This window comes from Amblyomma mixtum, chromosome 7, assembly GCF_055824585.1.
Source record: "Amblyomma mixtum isolate Tamu chromosome 7, ASM5582458v1, whole genome shotgun sequence".
In the NCBI taxonomy this organism is placed as follows: Eukaryota; Metazoa; Arthropoda; class Arachnida; order Ixodida; family Ixodidae; genus Amblyomma; species Amblyomma mixtum.
This window is the reverse complement of record NC_143018.1, coordinates 101,966,084-101,982,175: the sequence shown is the minus strand read 5'-3', so window position 1 is coordinate 101,982,175 and position 16,092 is coordinate 101,966,084. Positions and strand designations below refer to the sequence as shown.

General features: G+C 42.6%; 1 protein-coding gene across 5 annotated transcripts in view; it reads left to right on the top strand.

The window, feature by feature from the left end:
* LOC149337032 (uncharacterized) overlaps positions 1-15,198 on the top strand; it is a 121,687-nt gene extending 106,489 nt beyond the window's left edge. Inside the window, exons 21-27 of one of the 5 annotated variants that reach the window (XM_089553239.1) lie at positions 651-680; positions 3,968-4,015; positions 6,673-6,795; positions 8,734-8,934; positions 12,262-12,374; positions 14,748-14,813; positions 15,036-15,198. In XM_089553239.1, coding sequence (XP_089409365.1) covers positions 651-680; positions 3,968-4,015; positions 6,673-6,795; positions 8,734-8,934; positions 12,262-12,350 — 491 coding nt within the window. In that variant the 3' untranslated portion in view covers positions 12,351-12,374; positions 14,748-14,813; positions 15,036-15,198. Of the gene's footprint in view, positions 1-650; positions 681-3,967; positions 6,796-8,588; positions 8,668-8,733; positions 8,935-9,521; positions 10,395-12,261; positions 12,375-14,747; positions 14,814-15,035 lie in introns of those variants that run through there. The other 4 variants (XM_089553238.1, XM_089553237.1, XM_089553241.1 and 1 more) reach the window with 4 other exon arrangements.
* The last annotated feature ends 894 nt before the right edge of the window (positions 15,199-16,092 follow it).

Sequence of the window (16,092 nt, the reverse complement as noted above, 5' to 3'; positions counted from 1 at the left end):
AACATTAACCGAGCCATTCATTGAGGAGTTCTTTTCAGATCTTCAGCAAACATTTAAAAAGGGAGTGTGGATGTAATGACCGTACCTAATGTTTCCCGAAGTTATCATCAGATAACATCTCGCACTTTTTACAAACTGAATTTTCTCCATTCTTACTCGTCCTCCTTTTCGCCAATTTGGCGTCGAAAGATTTGGTTTAAAGTTCGGGTGATCAGCTTCGCTTGCGTGCAAGTTCCGAGTAGTCTTCTTTCACGTAGCCGAAAGTGTCAATAACCAATTTTAGGCGTTTTTACATTTGTTACAATAATTTTTAAAATATTGCACATAAAAGGTAAATAAAAAATTCCTTGCCCACTTCGCGTATCGCAGAACAGGCCAAGTGTTTTTGAGTGAATTCTTATGTTACGATCCGTGCCTACGTATTTTTTCCGCTATAAATCCCTAATCAACGGAATCATTTGAGTGAGAATACTTTTATGACTTGCATCAAAAATCAGAGCAGGTGTAAACTGGTGGTTTTGCACAGGATAGAAGCAAGGAGTGATAAATAAGATTTTCAGGAAGCAAAGTGACTATTGAGACTGCCAAAAGTTATGAAATTCTGCTATATCAATCCGGAAATAATTGTTTGCTTCGTTCTTTCTTTACAGCTGATGACACAACTATTGAGACTACTGAAGGTAAGCTGTTAAATGTTTTAAACGCTTAAGTAAGGCAGAGAACTCACAATACGCGTAAACTACGTGCGCAAGTTATATAGCATGATTTCATGGGGCTTAGTTTATCATATATTGTACACAATGGAACGAAAAACTGAGCTGAGCATATTTGGTTAATTTGCTGCATAGCTAACTATCAACCTATGGCAATTAGGTGTAAGTTGTTTCATAGTTTCAAGTTCTGTCCACAACAAGGAGACTGCCTGGAATGCTCTTCACTGAGCTTGCTCCTGAAGAACGAAACATACAAAAAAGGGTATCCGGTTTCTCCTAGTACTAGCTAGTACCGACAATGTGAACATGGCAAGGCACCGTCCATCAGATCCGGCGGCGATCCTTAAAGCATGGAGTTCATAAAGCATGAAAAGCATTGTAGGGATTCTTGTTGCGGCGTATCTGCTCTACCGGGAATTTGCGAGGTACAGGTGGCAAGAATAGCAACACACGCACGTCTTGCATCAAAGGGACAGGCTATCTTTTTATGCGATGCTTCACGAGCATCAGACGTAAAAAATGCGCATCGAGAAAATATTTTTTCTGGTTTCTTCAGATATTTCAATCAAAGAGATGCTGAAAGTACTAGAAAGATTTTTAAGATTCATTTAAAAAAAATGTGCTCTGAATACTTCATGAGAAAAAGAAAATTACGCTGCTCGTAAAGGCCAGTCACAGTACCTGTGTCACATACTGAGCTTATCTTCGATTGCACATTTTTCCGCGTATTTCCCACGCACAATACAAGCATGTAGGTAGGTACATTCGGCCTACCTGAGTTCGCAATGGACTGAATCGCTCAGTGGCGGCGACAGCACCATTAATTAAAGAATTAATTTAGGTGCTAAATTGCGCAGGCAGCAAGGCTACACGGCACGCTTTTTTGTATTAATGAAAATGTGGTTAGCTCCACTAGAGGTGCCATTTTTGTGTGTCTTTTGAAGCCCCCGGCTCGTTGGTGTAGTGTCAAGGGTATTTTTTGCGCCGAGGGACAGATACTGAAGTGTGGGACGAAGACTTAAAATAGCTTCGTTTAACATTGAGCGAAGTCTTCTTTTAGGACAAATCAGTTAAAATATGACCAATATATTCCATATGCACACTCTCGATACTCGTTATTTATCATTTCTTATGCAGTTATTCAGTGTGCAAGTTGTGAACACGCCGTATTTTCAAGGCATTTTATTTCTCATCTCATTCCATAGCGTTCGCTTAAATCCGTCGTGCTTCCGCTTCTCAGTTTACCTCCCCGGTGCAACCTATTACGGCAGCCCATTGTTTACGTGTAACAATCACTGAACACATTTCGTGACGAAAATGAGTTCCTACGCCCACGATAGTGGACGGCATAGAAAAGAACTCCGTATAATACCACGATGCGGAGGTCAGCTGTGGAAGCTAGCTTCTGCTGCTTCGAGTCACACGGGAGAGTGCACCGTTTCATCGGTTGAGAAAGCAGCTAAGCGGCTTTGGCGATGAGAAGTGAGTGGCTGAGTCGGGAATCGTCTGAATGAAATAAGTCTATTTTAATGTGCTGCGCTTAAAAGGTTCCACCAGCGGCTTCAGCTTTCTTTCAAAAGGTGTCGCAAGGCTAATAAACCGCCTGCACATAACAATGCGAGGCGACAAAAGCAAGCATTAAGGACACTGAATGAATGGTAGATAGCCCGTCCTGCTCCTTGCGGACACTCCGTAGTGATGTCACATACAAGAACGGAAAGCAAAGTTCTTCTGAAGCGCGCATTGAGGGATACAGCAATGAGGATTGTGAGATAAGATGCAATGCATGTCGCGGCGGATCTTCCGGAGAATATGGGTGCGCATCTGCATTTCAGGTTGTGGTCACTGCAAAAAACTGCTTGGTCACTAGAGTCTCTCTACTCAAATTCATTTAAATGTCGTAGGTATAAGAAACACTCACATGGCTTTCCGTTGTGGTTCCCTCGCCGTGAACCGTGATGATTAACTTGGTCAGTGTTTTCACGGGTAATAAGCTCTCCCCGTTCTTTTAGTGTTGTGTGTATGTCTATTCCATAAGTGTTCTCAGCACCACGTATATGGGCTATTTCCGGTACAATTCAAGATGAAGAGTGATCACAATAACTTGCTGAGGCTGATGCATATTTTTCATTGCTTGCGGTTAGAAATGGCTGGTACCCTAAACAAGGGTAAATTCGAGGAATATTGAACCTATCCGCAACGTGGGTCGGGCACTGATTCTTCGTCAACCGGCCTTCATGGGATCACCGCAGTTAAACAATCAATTTTGAGAGCAGTGGTTTTCGAAAAATGCGAGTTTTTTCTATTAGACGCAGAACAAATGGCGAACGGTTTTGCGTGGTTAGGACAAATGGGAATTACATGCTCTGATACATCGATTTTGCTTTCGGTTTCCGTGTTAGGCTCGGTTTTCAATGTAAAGCAGGCTTGGATCAAAGGTCGGCGAAATTAGACTTCAGCTCCGCTTAAAAGGCATGACGTGATAGTCCTTCATGATAGTCCAATAGTCCTTCTCTACTTCAATTCATAGATTCGCTTGGAATGCTCATGCCACTCGTAGAGCAGTGGTGTACTTCTGCATCGGCGGGGCTTGAGCCCAGATTGCTCTTCCCGAGCAAGCTCTCTCAACATATCATTAATTTTACTGCCACCTTCCATAATGGGCATGGTGGGCATCTGCCATTGTAGGGAAAAAGAAAAAATTCTCGGGGAGTGCGAGCTCCAGTGCTAGCACACAAAGACAAGTGTTAGACATCCAAACAAGCCACTTTAAGCAGTCGCACCTCGCTGCATTATTTGCCGCCTACTTTCTATTTCACAGCATAATTGGCTAATTTCTAAACCTGTGGTTCAAAATGAGGTGTCGAAAGCATGTGGCTAAGTAGCAGCAGTTCCCTCGTAATCAACAGTCAGTTTTTCTTAGCCCACAATATTTTGCTTGAGACATTATTTACTGTATTTATGCCTTAGCTGTGTATTGACATGCTGTTTAGCACACCTAACATTTTGTGTTCTTAAGCGCTTTTAGCGCAATGCAAAGTTTTGTCACTGACTTTTTCTTATGCCATACCTGAATTCTGTGCGCATATTGACATGATTACTGCCACATAAGGCAATGTAGGTGACTCCTTGCTCAGTATGACACGTTGTCTGGACAAGCACTTGAGGAAGCATTTTTAGAGTTTCTTCTTAGCTTAGGTCTTAAAAGCTGACACTGACTAAATAAGGCAACAACACTTTGTACTTCTTTATAGAGCCCGGCACAATCAGCGAGGAAGACGCCAGGATCCAGAAAGATAAGCGTGTATTGATAGAACAAGTTGTTGTCATAATATATGCTGCGTGCATGGATACTTTCGTGCATTCTGGATAATTAAACAGATAATGAAAAATTTAATAATTGAAAGTGGATAATTAAAAAGAAAGAATTTAAAGTTTTCTTGCAATTACAAACATTAATATGGCAACAGTAGCAGGCTGCAGTAACCGCTTCACGCCTCCACTCTCTTCAAGTTGTGCGAGAGCCTGTGTACATAGGGTATAACTTCAAACTTCCGTTTCTGTTATGCCCTATTTACACATGCTCTCGCACAGCTTGAAGAGAGAGGCAGCAAGATTTCGGTATTGATGTTGTTTTTTCAGCTCCCCTCAAGCTTGCAAAGCTTTGCGCTCTGGCAGATCATGAGAGCGTCAAGAATTCAAGGCGTAGCACAAAAAACAAGAAGCCGCACGTCTCATGCGCCACAGATGTTGTTTATCAGATCCCTCTCCGCTGCAGAAGTGTGCACATTGGGAAGACGGGCAGATGCCTAACGTTAGGCTGAGTGAACAACATCTTCGCTTCGTCAGCAAACTGAGCACTTGCCAAAGCAATGCAAGAGCTGCCCAGGTTGCTTTCCCTCTTTGAACCGCACGAAGATCTTAGGAAGAGGTGAAGATAAATTGGCGAGGGAAATCTTGGAAGCCATGATATAATCACAACGCAGTAGTGACACGTGCATTAGCACACCATCTATTTACCTAATGGAAAAAGAAGGAAAGTTTCTTAGACGCACTTATTGTTTGTACAACAGCCTTCATCAGCGGTTGCTATTCCTCCCCTTTTCGTCTCTTTTTTCTTTTTTCTTTTACCGGATTTTTCTAGATTATCATAGTTTTGCAATTCTTTCAAGTTCGTGCATGCGTGTCTTCGCTCGAGAAGTGATGTGTCTTTCGTTGATCGATTTCATTCAGTTGTAAGTTGCAGCCCTGTCCTGTCCTCATCTTTCTGCGTCCTGTTTCAACGCTACGTTTTTTCGTTCAGATTATGTATAGCCAACTGGCCCCACAATGTACTCTCTTAAACTCCATATTTGTATAGCCGCTCTTTCGAAGTCATCAATGACTACCACTCGCTCTGTTAGCCTGAAACGACTTGCACACTGAAGCCAGCCTTCGAAAGCAAGATTCGATGCCACCATCGTCTGCAAATTCGGAAGGAAGCAAGGGATACAGACTGTATTTCTTGTGCTCTTATTCACGACAACCGACTGTTTTTCTTGGCAGTACCTCGACATCTATTCTCGCTCAACGAGACGACACTGAACTCCCGGTACTAATTGAGTATATTGAAGGAAGGGCTCAGTCTTCGAAATATATTTCGATGTTGCCTTTTGATTGTTTCCGTCCAATACGCGAATGAAGCATCTACTTTGGAAACAAGTAGATTACATCAGGTGTGCCGCGAAACAGCATAGACATGAATAATGGAAATTTTCTGAGCCTCTTAGGAAATAAAAGCTTCATTTTTTTCAGCTTGTAGAAGTGCAAGACAGCTTTATTTTTTCTTCAAGACGGCTCGGGCGGCTTTGACGGAACCCAGGGGGTGTGGGCGGCAGGGGCATCAGGTAGCATCTCCACCACATATCACGCAGTGGTGACTGCAGTCCGAAGAGCAGGAAGACAGTGAAGATGGCATCTAAACAAAACTCTTTATTTGGGCGGGCACTAGCCTGCAAAGAACGCAAAGAACTGAACGACTCGCGGCGGCGTAGCAACAAGTGTGCTCTGTGGTCGTCGAACCGAATGACCGCCGCTCTCAGCCATGCTCGTTTTAAAGCTGATAGCAAAGATTGAAGACAGGCCTGGAAAACGGCTGGGATATTCTAGAACAATGTAGAAACAGCTCCGTGTAGATGCTATCAATCTATAAAAATCTGGGCGCATCTTAACATGACTACAAAGATTTGCGGCAACAGGATGTTCCGGTGATGCTCTGTAGGGCACGAAATATAGCATCAACCAGGCCCATATGAGCTCTGTATAATGTAAAAAATATGCTTCACAATACATTTCGGTATTTGCTGTTGTTTATAGCAAATTTGTACAGTTCAAATAGTAACTTCCATGCTTTCGAAACATACTTAGATGTAACAATTTGATCGTTTTTGCGCAATGTACTAAAGAAGCGTGAAATCTGTGGAAACCAGTAGATTACATCATGTGTGCCACTAAACAGCATCAATATGGATAAGAGACACTTTATGAGCCTCTTCTTAGGAAATAAAAACTTCATTTTTTCGGTTCGTAAAAAACCATTACAACTTTATACAGCCCCTGAACTTTGTTTTGCCATTAAAAGTTGGATTTCCATAGTGTGCACAGACATGTCAGCGCGAAACTGGTGCAGCTAAATGTCCGTATTATATAATAGGAGTTACTGGACTGTGTACTAGTTCCATGTTCTTAGGACAGTTGATTTGCCAACTTACAATAATTAAGTGGCCCTCCAACAATCGCATTAATGCTGACATGTTTTCTTACACCATGATCAAGAAGTCGCATATCCGATGTGTTTAATCAGCAACCCGCTGAGCAAAGAGCCGGTCCCAGCTTTAACGCACCTTATGGTGGTCAATTCTCTTTATGCGGAAGGTCATTGTGTGCGTTACGTAGACTAATGTGTTTATTTTTTTTTCAGCTGTTCTGTCCTGTGTTACTCATGATCATCAGAGGGTTTACACCCGGACGGCGGGGATTCTTGAGTTATGTTTGAGAGCTGAACCTCCGGCTGAGATTGATACTAACAGAAGACTTCACTTCAGTAAGTACCTGACGACGAGAGCGCCCAGAATTGCCATTTGTTCCAACAAACGTGCTTTATGTTATCGCTCTTGCTTCTAGTTCCTAAACGGACTGGAGACACTTTATCATATCGCAAGTTTTCAGTTTTAAAATGAAAAGTGGGACATTGAAAATACAGGAGTGTAGCACTACGGGGTATTCACACCTATTACCGTTGAATACCTCCTAACTGAATTTCTCCTTCAACCATATTCTCTGGAAATGCCCTTTTGCCCCCCTGGAGGGACAAAAAATAAAGTCACTTGAACAATGGGAGGCTCTCCTACTCAGCTCCGATCCGGAGACTCAAACAAAAGTCGTCCAACTGGCCGAAGACGCCGCCAGGAGCCAAGACCTTCTGGCCGTCGTTTAGGCGGGGGGCCTATATGCCCTTCAGACTGTTGGCAATAAACGTTTTACAATCCAATCCAAATCCTGTCATGCTGTTCCCGTTTTATCAACAGAACGATGGCTATGATTTCCAGCTATACTTTAGGTCACAAGAGGCAAAGGAAAAATACAATAGTAACGCTGAAATGCAGTTCTAACTTACTACAGCCGCTAATACAGCTTATTCAAGAGATAGAAATAAAACAAAACTGTGTACCAGCAGATATATCATTTTTGCGGCTCGCCATCGCTCTGTTGTCGAAGCCGGAACAGCACATAAAAGAGATTTAGATGTAAATATTTTGCGGTCGTAGGCGAATAGCATAGGGTTCTCCATGTATATGAGTTTATAGCGTATCGCCTGAAAGAAAAAAAAACATGAAAGCAAAACTTTGGTGTCTTTCATCATTTAAAAAAGTAAGGCACAAACAGCGCGATCAGACCTTCGTCTTCGGTTACGGTAATGGTTTTGCCATGAAGACCACTGTTCGAGGCTGTTTGTTAATATCTGACCGATGCGTTTGGAAGTTTCTTGTTTAGGTAAGAAAACACTGAAGTGGACGCTTAAGCTCGCTTGAGGAGTATGAGGCGATAACGTAAATGGTCAATTCTCCTCATGCGGAAGGTCATTGTGTGGTTTACGTTGACTGATCCCTGGGATTCCTGCTCCTCACACAGTGGTGCAGTAGTTAAGCGATGTGCCACGACCCTGCAATGGCAGATGCTCCCAGCGGAGGACTTCGTGCGGCCCAGGTTGCTTTTCCTGACTGACCAATCATTAATTTACTTGCAACATGGTGATCAGTTTGCTCAGCATCTGGTGAGCAGGTTGGGATGATACCGCAAGGTTACGTGACCTAAGTAGCCCACCTGCCTTCTAGTTGCTCATTCGTAGCCACCCACCAGGGTCATGCCCGTGAACTGTCCCTCGATACCCCGGCGCCGATACCAAATTTTCTGTACTCCAGTGCCTGTAACACTATCGCATTAGCAGGAACCAATTTTTGCATTGCTACGGTTTATGACACTTGAGTGACTCTGCCAGACACAACAGGACATTCCTCGGGTAATGACTAAGGACCGAATATTTTGATTGAAAACCGATTCTATTAAGAATACCAGTTGCACTAAAAATGGTACACTAAATTTGCAATGTGCCCAACCAGAAGGTAAATTAGGTGTGACGTAAGTACTTATATATGATAAGGCTTAAAGTGGATTGCAGAAGTTACCATTTCTTCTACTGAAGCGTTTCTCCCCAGACGAGAAGCAGACTTAATCTAAATGTGTCGGCAATACTAGTTAAAATTAATATTCTATGTTGTGCCCAGTCCTGATTTAGCAGGTTGTAAACCTAACCAAGACTTCTGCTTGATGTCGTAGCACAACCAAGGATGAAATATGATTTCATTGACTGCCGCCGCCGAATTCTCGCCAGTTGGATATACAGGTTTGCAATGGGGTGAGAAGCACTCATTCGGGCTAAAAGGTGTTGAAAACTGATTTTCCTTTGCGATTCCTTTTTCAGAGCTACGGGATGAGAATAAAGAGCTCCGGGGCAAGTACAAGCACCGCTTCTTTTTCACCTACGACACTGCTATCCAAAACCTGTGGGCGGATAATCCAAGATATTTTGATGAACACAAGATTCATGAGTACGAGCCAACACAGCCGGCTGGGCTTCATGCAAATTTCCTTCCAGGAACTCCTCAAAACTGGCATCTTACAAGTAAGTATACAACGGCCAACTTTGGACACTCTTTCTCCAAATGGGCCTCATGTAATGCGTTAACTTCTTGGAGTTTCCGTGCGGCTTCCCTCCTCGTACCTTTTGCCCCTCCCGGGCACGTATGTGTACACGAAGCCATGCGTTAATATTTCCAATCTGAGAAATGGGGTTAATATTTAGGCGCCAGACACAAGCTTAACTGTCACACACATTTGCAAGAAAAGTGGAGGTCATGAGGTACAGTCACAAAATTTCGTATGCAATCAAATTATCCCATTTGTTTCGAGGCTGTAAGGAGATAGATGCCTTGTTGAAAGTTTTGTCGTACGAGGAGGCGCTCGGCAATCCCATCTCAATAGACTGCAGTACTGATTTTCTCCAAGATCAGTCGCATCATTGAGCCCAGTGGTTGCTCAGAAACACAACCAGTGCTTGCCTGTGATGCTGACATCACCGGTGTGTGGCAGAAACTGCTCTGCAGCATCATGGTGTAACATAGCGGTGGTTAATGGGAGGTGTGGTGGCCAGAGGTTTGAGTTTGGTTTAGGTTCGCAACCACTATAGTGTGCGACATTATCTCCATTTAGTGCCCGGCTTCCCAAGTTTCATGGCACCGAGATCATGGGCACACAAGCATGACATCATCTTCACAAGCCTGACTACGCCCACTGCACGGCAAAGGCCTCTCTCCAGATGCGGCCACCGTATCCTCGCAAACTTCTTAACCTCATCGTGCACCTAACATTCTGCCGCCCCCTGCTAAGCTTGAATTCTCTTGTAATCCACTCTGTTACGCTTAAAAACCGCTGCATCTCTTACCTTCGCACTATATACCATGCCGAAGCCCATTTCTTCTTCTTGATTTCAGCTAGGATGCCATTGACCCGCCTTTTGTTTCCTTTCCCACTCTACCTGCTTCCTGTCTGTTAACATTACAGCTATCATTTTTCTTTCCAATAGCTTTCTGGATTGCCTTTAACTTGTGTTTAGTCCTTTATGGCTTGAGAAACGGTAACGTCAATGCGTCATCTTTCTTTTCTTGAGTGCTCAATATCTAGCCTAGATTCTACAGCGAAGCTCGATAGGTTTCACTGCGATATCCCACAGATGAACTAGCGCTGGGCCTGTTTTGTTATTCAGCCTGAACAGGTTACCTTCAGATTCCGGGGGATCACTCTCTGCCAGGGAATATTAGCTATTCATTCAGGTAGCGCGGATATTTCATATTTATAACAGCCCGCGTTCTGTGCACAGCAATGTGCTCATACTTTCTATGTGAGCAGAGTTTGTAAACCATCCGCGTAGCCATGGGGCTAAAAAATATGCATATGCTGGAATTAGTTTGACTTCATTGCCGCCGCAGTGGCTCGATGTTTATGGTGCTCGCCCGCTGACCTGAAGGACGCGAGGGCGGTCCCTCCCTAGGAGGTCGGATTTCAAAGGAGGCGAAATGCAAGAAGGTACTGTGCGATGTCAGTACTCGTTAAAGAACCTCAGGTGATTGAAATTATCGGAAGCCTTCCACTACAGCGTTCCTAATAGCCTAAGTCACTTTCTGGCATTTACTCTTAGCGGTGAGTTCTGTGGAACTACTGTCATGCATCGCATTGAAGCTGTTATATATATATATATATATATATATATATATATATATATATATATATATATATATATATATATATATATATATATAAACGTAATTCGGTTGACACACGGTAAAAAAACAACAACTTTATTCTAACGTTTCGACTAGGGTCTGGCCTTCGTCACTCTGACGAAGGCCAGACCCTGGTCGAAACGTTAGAATAAAGTTGTTTTTCTACCGTGTGTCAACCGAATTACGTTTATGCTCTACCGGATCCATCCGATCTTCACCCCCTTCTTATATATATATATATATATATATATATATATATATATATATATATATATATATATATATAAATTTTTGAAAACTCTAAACTAGGCACCCATTGTGCGATTACACTGACATGTATCTACACACACTGTGTCTCAAAGCATGGCTTATTTCCCATTGTTAGATGGTGCGCCAAGCCGCCTTTTCAAAGGAGCAGCAAATAGTTTGGCGTCATGAGCATTTCACGAGATAGATACAGCCAGCATCCCTATTTAAGGCACCATAATCAATGCTTGTAACCTGAAGAAGTAGTGATTCTGAATATGATAGCGGTGATGTCAGCAAACTCTGGTACGCGAGCGACGGATACCAGACTGATGAATATGTAGCTTGGAATTTGTGGGAATAATAAAAATAAAAGCTGACGGCTGCAAGACTTAGTGACAAAGAGAAAATGAAGGTTGTGGACATAAGGCAGTCGAGGCAGCCAATATCCAGAGCTCTCCTCCCACTTCTTAGGTCGTTCACCCCTGTGTGTTGAGAGACACTGTGCGATCATTACCCTAGGCCGCAAATGCCATGTTGTGATCTCATAACTGTAGGTTGCAGGAAGCGTTGCGTTATGCATCCTTACGCGTACAGTACAACACTTTAGGTATGACTAGCCTACGGCACAACCTCCAAAAGTTAGTCTTTGAGCCTAATAATCTTTTACCATGCACAACATTTAAGCCAGGAACGACAAGAAACTTACTGTCCTTTACTAATATGGATGTACTGCAGGCAGCTGAGCGCTTTCCTTTCCCACGCTAATAATGAAGATAATACAAGCGAACCTCACGTTTAATTATTCTTTCTGCTTAGCAATTTTGCCATGAGCCATATTTATGAGACTTAAAGCAAATTACCTTACATGTGCTCTCTTTAAGACAGCCACAAGAAATTGTTTGTTTTTTGAAATAGTAATGCATGCACAAATAATTAGTCGCCGTATTAAATTGGCCTTTATTACTTCCCGCACATGTGGACTCCACTACTTTAATGCTGCTTGAACACAAAAAAGCGCCAGCATTCCCCGCTCCTAATCTCGAAAGTTGACTCTCACTGGTGTCCAGAATATTTGCTATGGCTGCGCAGCAGTATTCCACTGTCTTCATGACTTCTAGTCCCTCGAAGCTGTGCCTCATGCTATGGTGCAGTTTAGAGTGCTTGGGCCCAGCCATACCTTATTTGATCGGCGCACTGAAAGCTTTACTGCTAGTGTGGACCGCGGTAATGTGGCCAGCTCTAGAAAGCGTTTTCACTTTTAACTATAGCCGTTGATGACGTATGCATATCATTATGAATAGCGTGGTCACTGATGGCTTGTTGTGCTGCCACACTTGTATCTTGGACACACTTTGGTATACTTTCAATAAAACATATGCTTGTCCACAGTATTCACTCATCAGGACTTCAATTCCTCGCAGGCTTTCCTCACAAGCGTAAAAGACATCAAGAAAGAAAAGATCATAATCGGGACGGACACCTTAAACTTTGGAGACGAAATTCTATATAAAGCATCACCATCCATTTTCCAAGGGTAAGCAAAATATCTGCACTTCCTCTCAGTATACTTGGGAGGCTTCTTTCAGCTATTCTTTTAGAAAGCAGAAAACAGCGCACTGCCTATGAACAAAATACAGCTTGATATACTCATGCTTAGATATCCAGTAAATATGTTCCTTCTTCTGTGAAACTTTTGCTATTAAAAACACTCATTCGTTCTAAACTGTAGTAGGCATCATCAGTCTGGGACCGTACTTATGACAGTCATGTTACTGCTCTTGAGATGGTTCAGAATAACTCTGAGCATTTCATCCTCACTAATTACAATCGCACTGCAAGCATAACTACTATGAAGTCTAGCCTTTCTCTTCCATCGCTGTCACTTCGTCGAAAAGTGTCTCGTATCGCATTATTTCACAAATTGTACCATCATCCTGTACTGCGCGATCCCCTTATCCCACAGCCATTTTATGTATCCCATCGTACTGACCATAAAAATAAAGTAAGTTAAGTTTCTTCTAACACCAAATATAACACCCATAGATATTGCAGACATCAATAATTATGAGGTGTTCCACGAAGCTATAGCTAGCATTGTATACTCATGTGTTATTTAAAATCATCTATTTGCTGTATTTTCTAATCTTATTCTTGTGTTTTTCCAATCGCTCTCTGTAATGCCTTTGGCCCTGAGGAGTACAATAAATGAAAATGAAATGAAAAAAAAAATGCACGAGGAGGCGACTTACTGTACACTGCTTCCTTTATATAAGCGCAATTCCGGATAGAATTATACTGTGTACGCTGTACTATGAAAAAGTTTTCAGGCAAAAGTCGACGGCACTCATCGAGCCCGCAGGCTCGTGGTAGTAGGTGGTCTTCAGGAGTCTTCTCAAACTATAGCTGAGGTGTCCTGAATGTCGTCTGTCCAGCTTTATATGGGTTCTGCTATAATGGTTCTTAAAAGCGCCTTGAATGAAAGAGCATCAATCTCGGCGATGTGTTCGATGACGACGCTGCTCAGTACTCAGTTTCACATTGCGCCGCTCTATTTGGTGAACATTAATTTAGGGAATTAGGCAAATGGATAAGCACTTCTGGATGCTAACTCCGCTCCCCCAGAGCACTGAATAAAGTCACAATGCGTCTATCTGCCTTTTACGCTTCTAAACATTTCCAGCACATCCTATAATTTTCGTATTCGGAAATTGTCAAATCTCAAGTGATCCGCAGAGTGCATATGGTGAATTTGGCATAGTCAGGGTGAAGGTGATGAATCGCGGGCGCAATGCGAAGTGTACATCCAAAGGGGTGTTTTCATCGAAGTGGTCATTTCAAACTGCTTTTAAGGCTGTTTACTTATGAGAGTGCTTAATTTCAGGCCCATTTCCAGCAGAACATTTCAGAAGCAGAAAGGGAAAGTGCGATTACTGGCGTTACATTATCAAGTAGGGCCCACGTTAACGGCGTCCTGCTGCATATCTCTCCTGTGTTTAAAAAGATAGCACTGTTGGCGAAATAATGTTGTTTGAGTCAAGAAAAGACTGATGTTTAAAGTGCTGGGCAGTAGATAAAAATGCATGCTGGGAAGTGGTAACTTCTATATATATATATATATATATATATATATAGAGAGAGAGAGAGAGAGAGAGAGAGATTGCGAAAAAAAACCCACAAAAAACCAGATTGCGAAAGCATGAAGTATTTGACTGCTTACAAGAATATATAGCGAAGTATGCGCTTCGTTAAAGGAAACATATTTATTCGACTCGACGTTTCGATCGGAAGACCGATCTTCTTCAGGAGTGATTTTACATTGTTAATGGATCCCCTCTTATAGGGGTGGGCACAAAACAGGCAAGTGAGAAACACAAAAGCACATAGCAGAAAAATACACACCAAAAATTATTCGAGGGAGTGCGACCGACACGGAAAAATAAGAAAGAGTGCGAGGAACAGGTACTCAGTAAGAAAATACAACGTCCAGATGCGGCCTTTGCTTTGTTAAGCACCGCAGGCTTGCTTATTCACAGGCGTGTCCAGCTCGGGGGTGCTCGACAGGTGCGTGGCCGTGCAGCAACTTTCGTAGAAAAATGCGAAAACTTGTTCCTTCTCCTGGCCGCGAGAGCAAAAAAATAAAAAATGATAAAAATAAAATAAAACCTGACCCTATATATATATATATATATATATATGCCTGATTGTATGGAATATTTTTAGTACAACCTGCTCGTTCTACATTGTATTCGAAACCATGTGCATAAAAGCGAGCACACATTCTGAATTGCCATTTTCCACAAAATATCTCCTAATCAATACTGAATCATGAAACCTTTTTCCGAACAACGCGATTTGTGTCGGAACTGCGGATAGAAACACCGCCGTATTTTAACTCTATTTACTTCAGTACAAAGGCCGCCTCGCAGAGGCGCGGAACAGGCAGCATGCCGAATTTCAGACACGCCCCCTGCAGGTACGTGCTGACAGCATCCACCACACTTTTTACATCAGAAGCGGCTGCACGCAACATAATGTTGCTATATTCATGGTTCCAAACCTGTGCTGTACCTATGTATGGCCTCTCTTGTGGGACGTGCCCGAGTATATTTCAGTAGGTCATTTTTAACACGCAAGAAAAATGAGCCTTGAACGTCTGTTTGGAGCACAAATTTGCAACTGAATCTTTTATGTGCAGCACCTCAGCGAGGCTTCTACCGCTGTGTCAAACCTGGCGGGAGCGTTGAGAGCGACAAGGGCGGAGTTGGTGCGCCTCCAGGAGCACCTTGTGGTGGCGATATGTTTTATGTTGCTCCTGTGCAACCACGTGTAGCGGCCATTAAATTGACTGTTTTATTTGATAGGCTACATTTTTTTAAGCCTTCTGCAAGGTGCAGAAGGCTATATGGGATATGTAGACTTTTTTTATTACGGTGCCTAGCTTTGTATATGTATTATAGTTTTTTTTTATTATGGTGCCTTTTTAACTTCTGCAAAATAAAGATGTATGGATATTTTCGAGTCAGTTTGCTTTTGCATATTTCCAATGGTGCCTTTTTACATTCTGAAAGTAGCGAATGTACGATGTCTAGTCAGTCTCTATCTGCATTTTTCTGATGTCTCCAGTTTTTGATTCTGCAAGATGCACGTGTTACTGGCCTCACCATTGAGCTCCTGCAATGGAGCTTCTATACAGTGTTGCCTGCACTGCAACAAGCTATGTATTTTTTACAGGTCTGCATGACTGTGCTTCATGTTTTGCTGTTCAGTGAAAGACTACTTGCAAACCACCTATTTAACACAGCTGTGATGTTTACATGTCTCTATGGGAGCTTTGTGCTAATGCTGCAAACATTGTGCCCATTGTGACTTGTACTAAATGTCATGCGTTTAGTCACGCGCCATTTTCATCGCGACTGCTCCACTGTTCACCATTTGTAGTGATAATGGCCATTTGTGATATGCACGCTTTTGAACATTTTTTACAAACTTTTTACAATTGCAGTCATGTTAATTGTATTATGTAGCACTTACTGAACATTATACTAGTTGTGCACCATGTGTGTATGCTCGCGCACAAAAGTGGACTTCCTGCCTGCACAAGCTGTGATAATTACCATGTCAACTTGTAGTCTTCAGATCTTTTTATTATCATGTCTGCGTGACGATTGGTGCTGCACTTGACATGACATATGGAATTTGGTGTCAATGTTCATAGCATGCAGTATGTTTTGCTAATGGCTGTACTGATTCAA